Raw genomic sequence first — 21,274 nt, forward strand, 5'->3', positions numbered from 1 at the left:
TCGCCTTGACATGAAAACTGAATTGCCTACAGTGCAGTCAGATAGATGGATGGATACAGTGTGTGGTTAGACTGATGGTTTGCTTTGCCCTTGATGGAGGAGAAAATCCGATCTGTTTTTCCTCATCAGTGTCTGTAAGTCCTGCAGTGAACCCTGCCTCACCCGGGCTGATCCACTCCAGTTACTCTGGTGTCACTTTCAGTAGGGAGTTTGGGTGTCCCGTCCTCGTCTGAATTTGGGTTTGGGGAGGATTTCAAAAAGGGAAACCAGGGGGAAAAGTTCCTGAATGTCTACCCAACATTATTGGTGCTGCCTCACAAAAGGAAAATTTGCACTTCTTGCAATTTGCAAATCATTGTTGTCACGGCTGCAGTTTTATTATTTTCTACATGATTACGGAGTTCTACCGTGCTCTGAACAATCCCCTGTACACAAATACTGTAAGTAATTACAAGGATGCGTGGAGGCGAGCTGAGCCTGACAAAATGGGACGCAGCCAAGCGGCATATGACTCCCCTTGTCAGAAGTTGGCCCGGAGTCCTCGAGGCCGATCCAGTGATGCAGCAAAACATCACACTGTTGTGTTTTTTCTTCCATTTTCTTCCTTTCTTTCTGGAGCTGGCAGCCGCACCGCTGCTCCTCAACGACATGAAGCAAAGCTGCCGTCGCAGCTTCGGCCTGCAGCTCCGTCTGCAACTCCGTCTGCCTCTATAATCTTTATTTCCCATCATCCAGTCTCTTCCTCTGCTTATTTAAACTCTTCTTCAGTTTCCTCCTTCCATCTCTCTCTGTTGGGCTACTTTCTGTCTCTCCTCCTACACTCTCTTGGCCTTTCCCCGTTACTGTTGCTGCTGCGGTACTTTCTTCTCTTCTTCTTTGGCTCCTACACACTCGTCTCCCTCCACCTCTTCCTAAACATGTGCCCTCTGCTCTCTTCTCTTCACCTCCTCCTACACTCTTTTCTTTTTCCTCTTGTTTTATCTCTCTTTTCCCAATTCACCTGTGGCAGCAGCTGGATATCTGGTAAAGTATTTATAAGCAAACCAACATGTTAAGAAGTAGAAAATATGAATGGACATTGCATTATTTGTTAAGATTTTGTCGGTATCAAGGCTGCAAGCAATGATTATTTTATTATGTGTAAATAGGTATCAATGGAGACGTCTTTAAACGGCAACTTAACACCCATTTGACTTGAGTACGCCCCCTTGACTTATTCAGAATCTGTTGATTGCATCCTCTCCATCTCTTTAACAATCACGACTTCAAACAAGAGTTGCATGTGTAACTCTGGTTCCCTCAGTTGTGGATGACCACCAGAGACGTGTGTAAAACCAGGGTTTCCAGAAACTGTGGAAGAATGAAATACAGTTCAAGTGAGATTGGAGTGAACATTTTTGGCTTCTACTTCAAGTACATCGCAAAGCCTAGAGAGGACAGCATTACTGGGTTTTATCTGGATAAAGAACTGCTGGAGTAATGTACTGTATCTATAGCCTATAAACTATAACTACAGTTAAAGGAAAGTATAATAGTGACTCTACATCTGATTTAATAACTCTTTATTTACTGTTAGGTAACTCATTAAATTGCTTTGTTATAGTCTGACTAATCCCCAAAGCCTCAAAAACATTCAGTTTAAAATGATACAACACTTTTTCTTTGAATACAGAACTTTGTCTTATGCAATAAAATGTTAGGTTGGAGACGTTTTGTGATTCAGATGATGAAATAATTAATTGAAGAAAAAGTAAACAAACCTAAGAATGTAGCCAAACTTTTGATGCCAACTTTCCATACTTGTCAGATTTAGATGCTCGATGCTACCGACTGGAGGTCTTCACAGGTCCTCTCGTCTCCACGTAACCACCTGACCCGGGTCAAAAATGAGATATTCAGATTAATCAGGTCGTGTTGTTTTGCCGCAGGTTTTTGGAGAGTGTTAGCTGTGAAGGTGTAACTGTCCTCAGGGCTTTGGGTCCCTCTTGGATACAATTGCGGTAGGTTTTCCATGTCTGTTGCAAACCAGGTCCAAACTTTTAAACTTGTGAAGACACACACTGGTTTTAGTTGGTTCTTAAAAAGTATTAATAACTATTAATGGCTTGAAAAATAATTAAACTTTCTATCAATCGATGATATTGATATATGGTGTTCAGCTCTAACAACATTACTTATATGCTTACTTTCTAAGGAGATCTCATTAGTTGAAGTATAAAGTAAACAGCAATGTAAATGCATAAGATTTATAATAACAGAGGATTAGTTCAGTCTCATTGCACAATGCAAAAATTGAAATAGGACTCTGGATACTGTGAAACTATAAAATATGCCTCATGTGCAGGCGGTGCGAAGCTGTCCGATGAACTATGTCCAACATTAGGTGACATTGGGGACAAATAACTTGCCCAATACTAAGTAAGTGTTGAAATACTCTCAATTTCTCTGGCAAATGTCCCCGTCCCCCCCCCCAAAAAAAAAAAAAAGAAGAAGAAGAATGGGACACCTTTTCAAAGCTTCAACTTTGCATATTTAGAATACACCTAAACCTAATTTTATCATGTCATTTTTGTGATGTGTCCGTTAAAATGTTCTGTCAAATGTAAATGCTTTCTTCCTTCTCTCCTTTTCATCTGCTTTTGATTGTGCCTTTGCTGTCCCTCTCTTCTCCTCCCTCTTTATGTTTATCTGCTTTCTATTCTCATTCGTCTATTTCTTCTTTCTTTTCTCTGTCTTCTCTCTCTTTCGGTCTGCCAGGCCATGGCCTAGTTAAAACGTCTTCTGCTTTGTGCCTGTTTTCTTTCATCAGCTTGGAAGTTTTTTAGACTCTCCCCCTTTATCTCCGTGCTTCTTCTCCACTGTCTCTCATTCTCTTTGTATATCCCCCTTCTTACCTCTCCTTTTATTTTTACCTTCTTCTCTCTCTCTTCCCATATGTATTCATACCTGTTATTCCTCCTCTCTCTCTCTTCTCCCTCTCCATCTGTTTTTACCTCACTCTCTCACGTCCATTGTGTGGATGATAGCTGTCAGGAGATCTCATCACTGAGTCTCTCTTATTACATGATTACAGGGTAATTATCCTGTGAAGTTGTCTTTGCCCGAATCTTTGAAAGGCGCTTAATGTCTTTTTAATGGGGTTTGGAGACTTTTTTGTCTTTTGTAGTTGCTGTGGACTCTTCAATTTATTGCATTTACATGTGGTTGGCCTGGAACAGTGTGTCCTGATTAAGTGGCACTTGGTAATTTCCGTGCGAGGTGTCTAGCTCCAAATTGTCAGTCAGACTGGCTTCATTTTTAACTTTTGGCCTTGGCTTTGTCGAAGACACAGTCATCTGCCAGCGTCTGATGAAGTTGGACCTGATGAAGTTTCTGTGATGTTTAGGACGAGCTCCGAAATAGAAACCTGGCATGGATTTTAGAGGAACAGGGAAAGGCGGGCAAGCAAAATGTCATGTTGCTTATCAAGACCATAACCTCCCATCTTTGATGTGGAGTTGTGAAACAACTGGAACAGCCACAGAGGGTATATTTGTGTTATTATAGAAACTCACTTTATCAATATCTGTCTCATATGTGCTGAGTTATGTATATCTTAAATAGTTTCACATTCCCAAGATTTTCCCATTAGTAACCTTCTGAAATGACAGTATACAAACTATTTATCAAATACAGCCTAGCAGATGCATTTGTAGCGTGATATTGTGGGCTATTATACAGTAATTCATATGATACAAGGTTTTTGTAATTCGAGTTTAATATATTTTTATGTTCTGTGTTTGTTTTTTTCTGATCAGCTGTTCAAAACCCAAAGATATTCAATTTACAATCAAACAATTGATATACAACAGATGATTCCACTTGTCTTCTTCATCACATCATCTTCAACAAACCATATGAGAAGCTGGAATGAGTAGATGTTCTGAATTTTTCAATTTGAATGATTATCTATTACAGCTCAATTTACTATCGATTGAGTGATTAATTCAATTCGGATGAAGCAGATAAACTGGGTATAAACTCTTGATGGATAATACCTAAAATGTTTTTTTAGGAAAAAACTCTGCTGCTATTTTAGTAATAAATAATGCATGTTGTAGAGAGATACTTAAGATTTACAGTAAGTTTTAACTTACTGTCTTTAAAGGAACATTTGATCCAAAGCGCATAATAGTATAACATTGCATATATTTTCAGTGACCCCATGTAAGAATAAAAATCTCAGTTGATGTTGCTGTGTTTTATCCTTGATCACAGAATAGAACCAAAAGCGTGGTTTGCCTGTTAACAAAAGTGCAAATTATCTATTTTTTACCCTTCTGTCATTGCCCATCATGCATTTTTCCCGCTCTTTGTCTTATTCTGGGTGAATGCAGCACATTACTTCAAACACAAACAATATCAACATGACTTCTTTCTATGTTTTTTCAACATGTATTTTTCTCTGCTTTTAGTCTTTCCCCAAGTGGCACAAACACAAACAATATTAACATGTTATTTTCTCTCTCTCTGTTTGTCTCTGTGCAGCTTGAGAGCCGCTGCTGTCTGTGATGCCCTCCCATGACGCCCAGGTCGGTAGCTGACACTGCCAGTGAGCGGGAGACACCACTGCTCAACCGGTCCTGGGCCGGCTCCGTCAGCCGGTTCTCACCCTCCCTCTCGCACGCTGGAGACTCAAACTCCACCCACCTACCAGTATCAAAAATCATCAGCTCCAATCCACCCCAGTAAGTACCTTTCAAAAACTGACACGCTGACGTCCTCAGCCAGCACCAGCAGCACCAGCCAAAAAATACAGTATCTTCAACGCAATCAGCAACACCAGCACTACCATTATATCTACCACCAGCAGCAACCATCATGTCCAGTCGTAGAAAGTCCTCCACCCCCTGCATGGTCCGGGTCATCAGCGACCTGCCTGAAGAGCAAGATGACCCTGAGGAGGTAATGGACATCGTGGACAATGATGTTACAGAAAAAGAACAATCACAATCATCTGAATCTGTAGAAGATCCTCAGAAGGAGAATTCAGAGAAACCAGACCAGCAGAAGTTTCCAAAACCAGTGGAAAACCAGAATCCTGAGCCATTTGAACAAGTGGAGCAGTCGGGTGAAAAAGACTCTGTCATTGAAGATGTAGAAACCGCAAATTTGAAGGACAGGGAAGGGGTTGACTCTGACCCGGTGTCTCAGAAAAAGCAGCCCAGAGGCTATGAGTGCAAATACTGCCCGTTTTCAACGCAGAACCTGAATGACTTTAAAGAGCATGTAGACTCCAGCCACCCTAACGTCATTCTTAATCCGTTGTACCTCTGTGCTGTCTGCAACTTCAACACCAAGAGGTTTGACTCGCTCACAGAGCACAATGAGAGCCAGCACCCAGGCGAGACAAAATTCAAGTTCAAGCGGATAAAAAGGAGCAATCAGACTATCTTAGAGCAGACAATCGAAGGCAAGGACAATTCAGTTGAATGCGAGGTGACAAATGAACAGGGTGAAAGTAACAGAAACTCTATGTTTCCACCTTGCATATCGACCACAATGAAATTCCCCGACAATATCCAGTCGTTCTATCAAGGGAGTGAACTGAAAAGCCAGAGGGATGGCTTGATCCAGAAGAATCAGATCACGGCAGTAAGCATCAACGGAACAGTCATCATCCCTGAACCCACCATCCTCCAAGGGCTCTCCCATGTGACCCCAATGCTGCAGCGTCCGCCCAATTTTAACTCTGTACCAAAAATAGCTGTTCCCTTGAACACCACCAAATATAACCCTTCTTTAGATGACAACTTGACGTTGATCACCTCCTTTAGCAAGTTTCCTTACCCAACACACGCTGAGCTGTCGTGGCTGACGGCTGCCTCCAAGCACCCGGAGGACCAGATCAAAGTCTGGTTCACCACCCAGCGGCTTAAGCAAGGCATCACCTGGTCCCCAGAGGAGGTTGAGGAAGCCAGAAAGAAGATGTTCAATGGCTCCATCCCTCCTGCACATCACACGTTCACCGTCCTTCCTACAAACCCCATCTCTCAACCGTCTGCCAAATCCTCCCTGCAAACCTTTGTCCACACTACAGTCGGGCATGCAAGTTATGTCCGGACGACCGCGTCCAATGGGTTAAGTGTAGTCGCCTCCACAAACTCTCATGGTGATGTTGCAATTGGCTCCAGCCTTGCCCTTAAACGATCCTTGCCAACACACCTGATGACAGTGTTCGGCCCGGAGTCTAAACGCCCAATCATGGCAGTGGCCCCCCATGCTGGCAACTCTAAAGACAGGGGCCTCATGGCGCCTCCACCCCCTCCTCCCCCAAAAGATCGCCTCCTAATGGCTCCGCCTTCTGTTCCTATGGAGATGAAGAGACCTGTAGCAGTTCCTCTGGTCACCGCAGAGATGAAGTGGCCATCCGCAACTGTGCCTTTAATGCCACCGCCATCATCATCGTCATTATCATCTTCATTGTCCAAAGGGAAGATTTTCTCGACATTAGGAAACCCTAAAACAAAGCCAGTGGTGTCGCTGCCCTCCCTGGCCTTTCCAGAGTCTTTAACGAGGCCCCTAATAGTTCCCCCGCCTATCTTTGCCCCGCCATTTAAAAACACCTTACTTTTTCCTATTACTTCGCCCATCACTTCCAAAGAAAAGCACCCGAATACCCATGCTTTGCCAGCTGCTGATCTGAAGCTGCAAAATTCCCCACCACTTAATACCCCGCACATAAGGAGGCCAACCATTATCCAGTCCATTCGCACTCCGGCTAAAGCCCCATCCCAGATTCCAGGGTTTCTCTTCGATAGCAAGAAACTAAAAGAGCAGCAAGGAGTGGAGGTAAAGTCCAGCTACCCCAGAGGAGATAAAGTACTTACTCCTCTGTCAGAGGCCAACGGGACATCTCGCGCGGACGGCAAGTGGTTCCACAACCATGCCTCCCTTGCTCAACACAATGGGACCATAATGTATGGTGGTGAGTCACCAGTATTGCTGAAACCAGACTTTCAGCAAAAATCTTCGGTGCTGACCCAATTCCCCTTGCTGGAGAGGATGAAAGGAAAGACAGCGGAACAGCTAAAGATATTGGAGGAGAATTTTTTGAGGAACAGCTTTCCTACACTCAGTGATGTGGACAATCTGGCGGGTACCACCCGCCTGTCTCACCAGGAAATCGATAGCTGGTTTGTGGAGCGCCGTGCACTACGCGACAACCTGGAACAAGCCCTTCTCAACTCCATGGGCACTAAGAGGATGGGCACCAGTAGCATCGCTGCCATGACCAGGAAACGACTACATCAGCAGCAACACCAAACTCTACAGCTGAATGGGATTCACAAACCAAGCACTGGTGTTGGCCATCTTAAAAGCTCTCTTCCACCCTCGCACACCCTGCCCATCATTGCTCCCTCCATCCCCAACCCAAATTTCTGCTCAGTGCCTCCAGACAGCCGATCCCTGGCGCTCCTCAAGGACGATTTTGCTCAAACGCGGTGGCCTTCCCCTGAGGAGTTCAGCCAACTAGAGGGTCGGACAGGACGTGCCGAACTCGCCCGCTGGTTCCATGACAGCCGGCTGCAGAGCGGCAGCATGGAGCTGACAGAACATTTTCACAACAATGGAGTGAATGGAAGTGACGGGCCACCTGTGTGCTCTCCCAAAAACTCTCCCCCCAGCATCCTCCAGCGCTGTCAGGAAGGCGCCTTAACAAACAACAACAACAACAGCAGTAAGGTGTTGGAGGTTGAGTTGGGCTGGCTAATGGAGCAGCGCGCTAACAGCCTCAGCAGTCAACAGCACGAGGAGCTCCAAGACCGGCTTGCTGGCAGGTACTGTTTTCATAGAATATTTTGAACGTTTTGTATATACATGCATTTTGTTTTACTGTTCACAGAGCCTTTCAGTGGCATTAGTGAAGATGTTTTAGATTTGAGTGGGAAATTAGACTGGTTCCCAAACGTTTTTTAGACCATGGCATCCTTTCAAAGGAAGGACACTGTACGTTAGGCCAAGGTAAACGTTCATGACACATGTATAATAGTTTCATGACAGCTATGTCAAAACCAACCACATATGACTGTAATGTAATGTTAACACATACAAGCTTTAAGCTATAATAGTTTCTTTATATTTGATAATTAAACTAAAAAAACAGTATATTCTGTACTGTACTACTGTAATACTTCAATTATGCCGCTTCTTCTAGGATTTCCAGATGTTATCAGACCAAAATGATCATATTCTGATATTGAGTTATTTCAGGGGGTTTTGACGCTCAAAACAATTTATTCACCGTTTTACAGAGTTGGCTTGACGTAAACACAAGTTAGTGAGCCCAGCGCACTCTTATTCACAGAAAAACGTTTAATGGTTTGGCTCCACAATTCAGTGCTATATAGTTCAGAGTCTTGTCACATGTTCAGCAAATATTTTCTAACAAGGACAATCAAGGTTGTAAGGATTTTATATGGGACATTTGAGGCTGCTGTTGATGTGGAGAGAGAGAACCTGCAGGTGTGACTCCACTGACAGGTGGCGTCTTGTTTCATGCAAACCAGGGAAGAGAGAGACACATCCCACATAAATGATGCATAATACCAAAGTGAATGCAGACAATGACGGACAGCAAAAACCTATCCGTGAAGCTGGACTTACTATGTGGTCAGATTCATGATGTAAATGAATATGATACAGTGGGTTTGAACAACGATGGAACACTTCTCATGAAAAGAGTCCATTTTATTTATACAGTATAGCCCAAAATCACAAAGTTGCAATATTCATTTATACAGTATAGTCTACAATTTCAAAAGGGTTTCTACCCACTGACGTCCACATCCAAAACTAATTTCTGCTTCCTCTCAGCGGGTTTTGTGTTGCTGTTTTCTAGTTGCCGAATTAACATTGTTTTCAGTACATTAACCCGCAAATCTACGGGACTCTATTCAGTCTGCCTTCTCTTCCAGGAGCTTGGGAGATCTTTGGCTAAATAACAGCGCCATTAGGTTGGAAACCAATATCTCCACAATAATTTGGGCAAGAGTTTTATTCTTCCCATGAGTCAGCTCTGGATTTGGAAAGCACCACAGTCTAAACCTGCAATCACGGCACATTGAAATCCTTCTGGTTCCTGTTGGTTTTTATAAACTCTGTGATGTACAATGTACAGACAACTAAGAATTATTGAGACACAAAGGCAGTTGTGGAGTCATTTTTGCAGCTTATATAAAGTAAATGCAGTGAAAATATTCTGAAAGCTACTTGAGAAGAGGGCTGGGATTGGGAGAGTGCAACTCTAATATCTAGTTTCTATTTCTGAAAATGTTCACCCTGACATGAAGTTAGTCTCACTGTGTCTGACACAGTTGAGCTGAGCATGAAGAGAATGTAGTCCTTCAGAATGAAAAGGATTGATTTTTAGTTTTTCCTCATTATAATTAAAGAAAATGTCCCATTTAGGACCTACTTGTGTTTAATCTGATTGTGAGTGTCTCTCAAATAACAAAAAATGATAGATATTTATATAAAATAAATTGTTCCATATCGACGTGTCCATACTGTGTCTTCTGATACAGTATGTCTTGTCATTTCTCAATATGTATAACAAACATTGAACATAAATGTATCTTTAATATGTATGTGAAGACAAACTAAAGAATAATCTGTTTTATATTACATCGTTTAGGTAAATATTATTTAAAAAAATCTTAATCCTTAAGAAATAGCATCAATTCTTGCACATTAAAATCAAATACTGTAAGAGCTGTAAGAAAAAAAGAGCCAAAGATATATGCTCTAGAAACATCAACAGACAAACACACAAACAAACAAACAAAGCTGTAGTGCAGAGCTTGTTTGTGAACACACTTATGTTTACATTGAATTCAGTAAAACATATTGTCTGCATCCTTGAGGTCTAACAAATATGTTTAATGCTTTACCTTATTTCTAAAATATTTGTCAAGATTATTATTATTATATGTGCACATGTTAGAAGAGCAGGAGATATAAAGAAACATGTATTTATTCATGGCGCAAAAAAACTAAACAAAAACAAGCATTTCTTCACGCCACCCATGTTCAAGAACACACTCAAAAACGAAACCCCCGCCTGTATCTGGATCTGATCTGGATCAGTAGTGTTCATATAGGGGTCACGGATCACCAGTATTGATCCAACAGCCAGAAGTTTCTGTCTGTTAACATGTGACCCACTTCAACAGACTGAGGCAGCAGAACGTGGCGGAGTTGAAAAATGGAGGACGGAACGGAGGAGTCATGGGCGGAGCGCGGGGGGTGTTCGGCAGCTGGCTGGAGGACGGACACTCGAGGAGAGGGCGGGAACTGCTCCTGGACAGAGAGAGGAAGATGACAGAGGACACATCTGGGAGGCTGACTGGATAAACGGTGAGAGAGCGGCCATGTTTGTTTGATGTATTCTGTCAGCTGTCCTTGTTTTACAGGTGTGGTTCTGCTTGTTTTGTGTTTTATTTCTGTGCATGATGTGAGACATGTTTATATTTTATGTGGGGCTGTCAAGCGATTAAACTAATTAATCTAATTAATTACAAGCTTTGTGATTAATTAATCTAAATTAATCGCATATATCATTATTTGCTGTGAGAAGCAAACTTTCCATTCACTGGACCAAGTAACGTTTTCTCATCTGTCATGTTAAAGTTAAAAGGGATCTGTGCAGTTTTGTTGTTTACTCTAACAAACATGTTGAATGCATTTTTCCTTCCAAGTTTCTTAAACTTGCCTTGTTTACATCCTTTGATGTATTGTGAGAACTGGATAATGGGCTCCATGATGGCGTAAACCAAAAAGGTTTTCTAGCTTCCTGGTTTGCTTCAGCGTTGTGTGGCGCACTGCACATTAATGTCTCTGCCGCTGGGAAAGTTTTACAAATATAAGATCTCAAAATATATATAGAATATACAGCATAATAATTGACCTTGTTTGAAGTTGGAGGTCTGCTTTCAAAAGATTTACAGATATTGTAAAAACGGTGTTTTTCTAAGCTTTTCTTTCTAAGACCCTCACCCTGCTCCCATTTCATCTGTCCAAATTCTGTCTTTAAGCCCTTCATATTTCTTTATGTAAAACAAATAAAATCCAGCAAGCTGTCGGTCTGTCGTACTAAATATGTGACTGCAGGTTGTCACAGGCACAACGAGTGAAGTGATTTAAGTGAGCGAGGCCCTGATGGTCCCCAGTGTTTTCCCTCCTCTCCCCAGTCTGTTAGTGTTGAAGCCAGCACCTCGATCCCAGGCAACAAACAAAACTACTCCAGCCAGTCACCGTCTGTGTGTGTAGCTGTGTGAGTTTTGGCATTAGCTGCTCAGCAACAAACAGTAACTTCAGGAAGATTTAGGGAGGAAAAAAACCCATTATTGGAGGCCTAAAATAGCAGCAGACCCCCTGGTGTGGTAAAGTTTGATAGATAAAAGGCTCCGCCTGGGGCAAAGTGTGACGACAGTCTGCTGCTTCTTCCCTCTCCTGTCTGTTCTGACAGAAGATTGAAAGTTTTAATGTTTCCACGCTGCTTTTGCTTATCAAAATAGAATCTGTTCAAATGATTTCCTCAAGACAAACAGCCGTAAACAAGGTGGAGACTTCTGACAACGTCACTCTTGAAAGATTGTCACCACTTTTCTTCAAAATCAACACCTGACAGCTAAAATCAATAATCAATATGCATAATTCTGAGTAAGCAACAATAACTGTAGATTTTTTCAATAAAAATCTTTTTGTCAGTAATGTCTGATAATGTTCTTGGGACACTTTCAGTTTAGTTCATTTATAAAATGCTTTATTTGGCAATCTTGTTTGCAAACATTGAACATAAAATCTGTTCATTCACACATAAAAATGAAATAAAAATGTTATGAAATTAAAAATACAAAAGTTTATAAAATACCCACAAGAGTTAAAGATCCATAGCTGATCAGTGTCTAATCCTATGAAATCATGAGTATAGTAAGTAATCGTGTGTTCGCACACTCAAGTTATATTATTATACCTCGAAGCGATCTTACAGTTAACATTGATGACTTGATAAAATGTATTATAATCATTATTTTATTGTGAAAGGTATGAATGGAACGGATCTAGTTTGGCTGCCTTCGTCAAGGTTGAAAGGAGTAATAAAGTTTACCGTCTTGGTTTGCAATACTGAGCTTCCATGTTGTTGTTTTACAATCCTCAGAAATATAGGTGCAACTTTTCAATCATTCAATCAATCAATCAATCAATCAATCAAAAAACTTTATTGTCATTTCGAGATTATACAATGTACAATTCAAATGAAATTTTGTTTGTCCTGGGTTACTGTAAAAGTGACTGAGTAAGAGGTCATAAATATTTAAAAGTGTCGTGGTGCTGATGCATAAATTTGATACGGCATGATGTGAGGCTTTTATTCATGATGCCATAGCTAAGAAAAGTTGACCTTGTGCCGGAAGAAAATTCAGATGCTTTTCCGCCACGTAATATTTAGGTTCGGTGTGAAAGTATTCAACAATTTTGAAAAAAATATAGCCTTCCTTTTGAGTGGGAAAATGTATAAAACCAACCAGTGATTACTCTGATGACACAGAGATACAGAACTCATGATATAATATAATACTGTAATGCAATACAAGTATTATGACTTCTTCTCAAAAAGGAGTGTTTATCTGCTGCTGTTGAAGGTTTTCTTCAGTCTGCTGCAGCTGCTCTCATAAACTCCTCCACTCTCCACCTCTCTGCTCCAACCCACACATCAGACTGAAAAACACAATGTCAGCGTTGGTGTACGTGCATCTTTACAGAATCAGAGAATTCAACTATACAATGTTATGTAGCCAGTTAATGACATTAGCAGCAGGACTGTGAGGCATGTAAAATAAGCGCTTCATGTTACAGGAGATTGAGCTGGCAGAGAGGGAGCGTGGTGAGTAGTTTCGGTAGATCTGATTCAGTTTGTGAGCAGGATGATAAATTAACATGAGCTGCTATCTAAACTCTGGCAGTTTGTGACTGTGGCCACACACTCGTCTGCTCTGCCAGACGCTCAGTTCAGATGCCAGTTATCATCGGAGGCTGAGTTCTGCTCTCCAAATCAGTTTGGCTCACAGATTACCGACTGTGGCAGGTGAATGCTGGAATCCACGGCACAGTGTTGATGGAAAAAACTGCTCCAGTTCAGTCATACGCGAACTCTCTGAAATGTCAGTATGTAGTGATAACTGAAAGAGGGAAATACAATTTTGCTAATGAGAATGAAGCATTTAACAAACATGCTTTCATTAAATTACTAACCATGATGAAACTGAATAATTAGGCTTTACATAGGAGAGTGTCCATATTTTATCATCTAGATCATTAGTCTTCAACAGGGGGTCCGCGACCCCCAGGGGGTCCGTGGAGGTACTGCAGGGAGGGGTCGCAAAATTGTTTGTAGATAAAGCAAGAAAAAAGGAAGAAAAAATGAATACAATTAATTTTATTACAAAATTGTTTTTTGCTTTGCGCATTCACATTCCCTCCTCCGCTGTACTTCGCGAAGGGCGGCGACACACACCAGTCAGAGACAGAGTGGAGGAAAGGAGAGGGGTGAACTAAAATACATTTGCGCCCCGCCTCTTCTATACAATATATACAGTAGGGGGTCCCTGCACCACGCTACACCAGTTTGGGGGTCCTTGGCCTGAAAAACGTTGAAGACCCTAAATCATTGCCTTTCTCTACCTCTTTCAGAGCCTTATTTAAGACCAAACTGCCATTTAGTTTTTTCCTATTGGTCAGTCTCTTTAGTTCATGCTAGTGGGCGACAACCAGTCAGAACAGGCCGATGTGTCCTTCCCATCAACGCCATTTTAAAACAACAGAGAAGCAGTAGTATAAACTTTGTCATTTTGTTTTAAGTTCAGTTATTTCTCCAAGTCCATTTGCAATTAAAGTTGCAAGCAGCGATGAACGGGTCCTCGCACACGTCGTGGGATGCTGCTTGACGTTGCAGTACAATGCAACTGCTGGGGTGGTGATGTCAACACATTTTAGCACTGTTAATACGTGTTGCAAGTTTTGTTTTGTTTTCAGGCATACCTAGACCCTAAAAAATACTTCCTGTATGTTGCGTCTCCACTGTAACAGCGTTCCATGAAAAATGTATATATGCATATATATTATATATGCATATATATATATAATATATATATATATATATATATATATATATATATATATATATATATATACAAATGGCCTGGCTTCATTCTGAATTTATTTCTCTTTTTTTTTTCTGAGTAGAATTTCAATATTTTTCACTTGGGAACGGATGAAAATAGTTTCAAGTAACCTTTTTTTTTTGTTCTTAATTCAACTATTTTGAGATCCCTCCTCTTCATTTCTTTCTTTCTGGTGCCTTCAGTCTGCTTGGCGCTCGTCTCTCCTGGACCAGACTCTCAAGTTGTGTTTGTTTTAAGCCCATCCGGTGCCAGACGGGTGGGGTTTGTCACACTAGATGCCAGTAACTGAGGACACTGAAGTGACAATCAGGCTCACTTGATTTCAGTGATGCGGCTCTGATGTTGTGGAGCCCCTCCCCTCTGGTACACCCTGGAGAATAAATCAAACGTCTTGTATTCTTCTGAGCTGCTATTCAGCTCAGATTCCTGCTTCAGAGGTGAAAGCAAATGTGAGATATTGAATAGGACTTTGTTTTGTATAGATATGATTAAATGAAAGGCAGAAATGTTTTTGGTATGTATGTTTGTGTGCGTGTATGCATGGGCTGGAACAGATCACCACGGTAACCTCGTCTTTTGCCACAACCTCAGAAAACGACTCTTTCACAAAACTCCTTTCAGCTCTGCATTTCTGTTTGTATTTCTCCAAACGGCATGTGCTTTGGATGTTCAAGGCGCACATCTCTGCACCACAAAATAACATGAATGTGTGTGTATTACATTCTTTATTGTATTTAACTGGCCATCTACACTCTGCCCTCCAACACAGTTCTCCCCTGCTCACACACACATGCTGTAGAACTGCAGACATTTCTTTATTCATAAAAGTCACATTACAGGTTAAATACAACTCATGTGGAGTAAGTCAGGCTACGTTTAGGGGTTAAACGTGTTTTTGGAAGGCTGACAAAGAAATAGAACATATTGTTCAATAATAAAAGAATAGCCATACACTGCATATATCTTAAGCACATGTGCAAGAAATGTGTTACATTTAAATATCTAGTGAAAGCAGAGTGAGGAAAAGAAGTATGAAATCTAAATATTGATAAACAAGGGAAGTTTAAAGCAGTCTCCGATCATAAGGAAATGATCATCTCATATTCTGCTCTCATACCTGGAAGTTAAGGCTGTAAAAACTTCCTTATGAAAAAAGTTATTCAACCATTAAGCAAAACGTTCAAAATGAAATTTACATCCCACTGATATGATTCTGTATTAATCATAACGTTGTGCTTTTGGGGAGCAGACCAAGGTAAATGGTAGATAAAAGAGACGAACATGTCCATTGAGAATATTAAAAATAGAAATTAATTACCAAGAGTTGGCTGCAGAAAAATGTCCATGAATTACAAAAGAGGAAGAGGTGAGAGGGCATATTCAGTGACTGGAGCAAATAAATCATAAAATAACCAGTGTGTAAAAAGAAGGATGAATAAAGGTACATTTAAGTTTCTTTTACTTACTTATATCGTTTTTTCTTCTTCCTGAAATGGACCGATTTTGAAGTTTTTGTAGACGAGCAGATTAATTTTCTTCTTACTTTCTGTTACATTAAGGATGCGATTGTCTTGTCTACATACACTTAGAAGATGTAAGTGTGAGCTGAAAGATTAAAACATTTAGTGTCTCAATGACTCCGTTTACATCAACAGTAATATTCCAGTATTAACCCGACTAGGACAATATTGCGAATGTGATATGTGTCATGTAAACTGCATATTCTGTCGATTTACTTAAAGAAAATACACTGATTTACAGACGACTCTTTCCAAACGAATATATTCCTCCTAGCTTTAAGTGTACTTTTTGTTTTGGTCTACGCATTTATGTGGGGTCAGAGGTCACAGCAGTAAGATGATACTAATAAAGAGTGATGGCATCAACCAGATTACATTAAGGAGCTGTAACGATTGATGGAGCAAAACAAATTCCTGCTGCGCAAATTGATGTGTGTGTGCGTGTGCGTGTGCGTGCGTGCGTGCGTGTGTGTGTGCTATCTATTGTCCTGTCTCACTAATCACAGCAGCTCAGGGCTTCATTTAATCAGCAGAGCGGCGCAGCGTCCCATAATAACCTATCAACAGTTGTAGTTTATAGATGAAGGCTTAATTGCCAAAATGCTGCAGTGCTTCTCCCTCCCTGTCATCATTATATTGCAAAACATAAAGCCAGAAGACACTGAAAGTTACCTTAAAATAATATTTGATTTGCAGAGAGAAAGATCAATAGTAGAGAGTAGCAGGAGCCTCAGCATCTACATGTAATGCTTCTGTATGAATACACACATAGGTCATGACACAGGTCTTTATAGTTAGTCAGTGCAGTAGTTCATGGGGAAAATAGCCCATGTTACAAATCTAAAACATAATGCTACAGCATAAGGCAAAGAAAAATGGACCTGCAACAAACACTGAACACTTGTTCTTGTACATGGACACAGTTTGTTCCAAAAGTCATTGAAACTTGTAAATGTGTTTAATTTCCACATTCTGACTGGAACTGGTGTCCTAACATTAACACATTAAACCTTCTTTGTTGGTATTTTTCCTGTTAACATTAACTTTTGTTATTGGCTGATCCTAAGCACATAACCCTGTCACTTTCCAACTTTCCATTAACAATAAGGCCACTGGGACATTTAGTTTGACCATTTTAATCATTGAGTTTTAAATGTAAGCCAAGGTTAGTTAAGCAGAGGCATGTTTTCCAGTGTTACCTCTGATCACATGTAGGTGTAATTGTGCTGACTGAGGTTTCCTGGCACTCTGAACCAGGTTTACTTTAGGCTCTGAAGGCAACACTGTCCACACAAACACTCTTTGAACTCCTTGACCAAGTGAATGTTTTTCGGTTTCTAAAGTGGAATTTGAGTCATTTGAAGGTTGTGAAATATTTGGGACTTCATGCAGTCAGTGAGCTTTACACCTGACCAGGTTTCTACAAAAGTCTGGACCTCTAACATAACATTCAAATGTTTTTTTGTTTACGTTCCCATGGGATCTCGAAAAGTGTAGAAGAATCTTCACAAATCTTGTTGCATTTCGTGGCTGTGAACCTCCACCCTCCTGCATGTTCTGCTGCCTGTGTACAGTACGTGAAGGTAATAAACACACCTTCTGTCGGCCATATTGCACCGTCAGCTGTTGTGTAACAGCATCTGATTGAACAGCTGTTGTCAGCTCATCCAGCTGAACAGAAATGGTTAATGTTTTCTCTTTAACTAGGAGCTGATGAATTCATCACTGTTTCAAAAATATTATCAAAGAGTTCGAAATAATGTCTCGGGGATCTTAAACAAAAACACACGGCGTTCTTTAACGTCTGGAGAGAGGCTTTCATTTTGAATGTGACTGCAGATAAAGTGAAGGTTCGTTGTTCAGATGTGGTGACGTCAGAACGTGTGCGGTTAAGGACTTTGACAGCGTGGGAAGATTAGAAAAAGACTAAATAAATAGCAGGAATTCACCCACAGAGGAATCAAGGCAGCATGTGAGAGTAAAGATGTTCGTTATTGAACTTTCACCAAAACATAGTGATAATGTATGATGCATGTGCATTTCCTGTGTATTGAATAGATTAGAGACATTACTTCAGCACAAGTCTTTATTTGATAAATGCACGTACATGTTCTCTTTGCACTGCCTGAACGTGCAGCAGCTTTGCGTTCTGCTTTTGTACAGAGTTCAGAAAACACTTCCTGCTTTATTTTAAACCTGCATTAAATAAACTTATTACCCGGAGGAGCTGTTTGTGGACCGGACTTTAAATGGACTTTACCAAGTCGTTGTGAAAATATGTTTCTATTGAAATGATCAGATGAAGATGAAGATGAGAAATGACCTCGTCATTTGCTTATTTTCCTCACAGCGGTTTGCCTTTCGAGTGCACTGATTCGCTTAAACTGAACAGCCAATCGGAGAGTCTCTCATGTCTGTGCAGTGGCTTTTTCTCTGAAAACAACGCTATGAGAGCAGCTAGAGTGAACCAGAAGAGTAAAGTTGTCCACACCAAGAACAATAACTATAAAGATAATTACAAATCTATCGTTTTTACAATTCACTCGAACTCAAATGTATGGAGGAGTCCACACCACAACTATAACGCAGACGACAGTGGAGAACAATATCGTTGGGATCACTTTCAGAGTGATAGAAACAGCCGATCCAAATCCATGTGAAGGTAAAGTGTACTTACTGAGATCAACAGCATCTCTCCTCTCTCCTCCCATCCGTGGTGCTGTGTGTCTTTCACAGCTGTTTCTGCACAGCCGTGGCTACTTTTTAACTGTGTTCTTATTGATATTATTTATATCGTTATCTTAATTCTTCCCTCTGCGCAACATACAGCAGTAACAGGTCATAAGTATCCATTTAGGGGCCCCGACACAGCTGGAGCGTTCAGCGTGAGTCTGGCGCTGCTGTTTACAGAATGTGTTCCTTCATCAGCGTGTGAGCTCACATCGTTATATTTATATTTATTGTTATAGTTATGCTTCTTGGTGTGGACGACCTTTAAAGCTCTGTAAAGCTGAGAGGAGGCTGCAGATTCAGCAACACATAAGAATACAGGGAGGCTTCTTACTGCTATATGTGTATATAATTGAGGCACCTAAAGCCACTATTTGAAAATGTGTGTTTTTCTTTGTGTGTGTGTGTGTGTGTGTGTGTTACCATCCATTGTCCTGTTTCTGTAATCACAGTGACTGCCTCGTTTAATCACTCCCACACAAAACACAACTTTAGCACAGTTCCCTCTTACATGGATTAGGAGAGAGAGCGCCGGCCGGTCAGGTCCGCCGTCAATGAAAAAAAGCGTTATTTCACAATGTGTCCCAGTTCCCAGCAGCACCAGGCGACCGGGAACACCGGCTCCTGGCACAACAATTGCTTTTTAATCCCCCACTCTTTTGTGGTTTTTTTTTGGAGGGAATGGTCTGAGTTGTTGTGAGACTGACATTTCTCTTGCACTGAGAAACGTTTGATCATTTGTTCCTCTCTCTCTTCTCTCTTCTCTTCTCATGTCCATCTCAGGTGCAAATAGGATTTGCCGCCATCGCCGCCGCCGCTGCTGCTGGAAACAAATAAAACGAGGTGGACGGAGAATGGAGCAACAAAAAGAAGATTTTTTTTTTTTTTAATTATCAGATATCTTTTCTTTTTTTTTTTTTACCAATTTGTATCTCTTGATTGTCGCATCGCAGATCACGCACAACATCCTCCTCCTGGAAGTAATCTGCGTCCACCTGTGTGACCCGTACACAGAGCTGCTGTCACACAATAAAAGCATGAGTTAAAGTAAGGGGGGGGGGGGCAGATTTTGTCTAGGCGAGGCATAAACATGCTCCCAAATTGAAATCAGAAGAGTGCAAGGAGAAATTTAGGGTCACGGTGTGTGAAGATAATTGAAACCGCCCTCCCTTACGGTGAAAGTCATATTTGTGATTTCTTTTCATTTCTCACAGTAATGTGGGTTTTACAATAGTATTACAATACAGGAGCTAATCTTCTAGTATCATCTCGTATATGCAGAGACGAGGAGCTCATGTTCAGAATGTAGTAAACAACAGGTGGAATATGGTTCTTTAAATCCCCTACACACCCTACCAGCCAATCACAGTGGTAGTTTATGAATAAAGATACAAAACCTGAAAAGGGGCAGATAATCAGTGGAGACGGAAACAAAGTGATTTGCAGCCAAACTGGAAAAATGTAAACAAGTTTTCAAAAGTTCCTTCTTGACTTTGGAGAAAACAATCCCCATCGCCCAACTTTTTCCAGAGCTTTCGGCCCTATCACACGAGCTTCATCAGCACATTTAACTTTTTAAAAGTTATTTTTTAGTAAAACTAAAATGGATGAAGAGCTTCTGTCAGATCAAGCAATGACAAAGTAGAGCAAACTCCACTTATGAAGTCCATGTGATACAGCTGGAATCTTTTTTCAATATTACATTTCAACATTTGGATAACTTTCAAAAATGTTGGTAAAACCTTTTTATTTTCAAGAAGTTATTTCTTGATTATGTTTTTGAGGGGATAAAAGCTCCTTTAATCCTATTCCATGTTGCATTGTGGGACGATTGTGTCCTTGAATCCTTTTTTAACAATGGGAATACAGGAAATAGTAAAAATTAGTATTTTCTATGAAACTGCAACAACGTGCTGGTTAGTTTTCAGTATAGGGTCAGGCTGTATGAACGATTAATATAATTGCTTCCTCAACTTTAAGACATGTTTATAAAGAGAAAGTGAACAGCTGCTAATCTTGTCTTTGCTGACCTCATTGATGCTGGGGGCAAGTTACTTTTAAACCTTCTCTTTAAAATAATAAAAGGCTTCGTTAAATCTTCAGATATGTTGATCTCCCAAAATCGTACACCCTCCCTTTAAAAGGAGGCTTGATTAGTATCTTGAAGTGCGTTTCCACCTGTTCTTTCACTACTTTTCATTTTGTGAATGAAAAAACGCTAGAAATTCAAGGAAAAAAAAAAAAAGCAAATGAAAACAGATTGGGTGAATAAATGATGACGTACATGAAGTGAAGAGCTGAAAACATGACATGAGACTTTAATCTTCCTCAAATGAATTAATCAAACTCACAGAAAAGTCATATTTCCACCATGTTCTCCACATGGTTTTCCATCATCTGAACTTTGACTGACGTTTAACCATCTCGTTGAGTCTTCTTCTTCTGCACTGGTTTAATGGCACCGACCAGCTTTTATCTCCATCATCAACCAATGAACTCATATTCTCACAACAGTAGTGAATTCCTTTAAAATTTGCACTAAATTGAAAACTTCCTGAGCTTACCCGTTCAGAAGAGGTTTGATTTGTATGTATCTACATAACTTCCCTTTAAAGGAAGGGTTTGTTTTTGATAAAGAAGATTTGCTGCTCAACATCACAAACTTTCCCTTTAAAAGATCCAACATTTCCTTAAGTGGAGAGTTTGATTATCAAAGAGATTTGCAGCTTTCCAAAAGCTTGGTTTGGTTTTGTTAACATCCTGAATCTTAATGGTCTGTGTCTCTGAACATTTCTTTTA

The 21,274-nt window shown here is 40.6% G+C and overlaps 1 protein-coding gene across 3 annotated transcripts in view; it reads left to right on the plus strand.

Moving 5' to 3' along the window:
- Nucleotides 1-20,769, plus strand: part of LOC115015901 (zinc fingers and homeoboxes protein 2-like) — a 98,589-nt gene extending 77,820 nt beyond the window's left edge. For all 3 annotated transcript variants that reach the window (XM_029443521.1, XM_029443523.1, XM_029443522.1), the window contains exons 3-5: nucleotides 4,528-7,820; nucleotides 10,215-10,398; nucleotides 19,259-20,769. In XM_029443521.1, the coding sequence (XP_029299381.1) occupies nucleotides 4,861-7,820; nucleotides 10,215-10,395 (3,141 nt within the window). In that variant the 5' untranslated portion in view covers nucleotides 4,528-4,860 and the 3' untranslated portion in view covers nucleotides 10,396-10,398; nucleotides 19,259-20,769. The remainder of the gene's footprint in view (nucleotides 1-4,527; nucleotides 7,821-10,214; nucleotides 10,399-19,258) is intronic.
- The last annotated feature ends 505 nt before the right edge of the window (nucleotides 20,770-21,274 follow it).

The sequence above is a fragment of the Cottoperca gobio genome, chromosome 11 (genome assembly GCF_900634415.1).
Source record: "Cottoperca gobio chromosome 11, fCotGob3.1, whole genome shotgun sequence".
Taxonomy (NCBI): domain Eukaryota; kingdom Metazoa; phylum Chordata; class Actinopteri; order Perciformes; family Bovichtidae; genus Cottoperca; species Cottoperca gobio.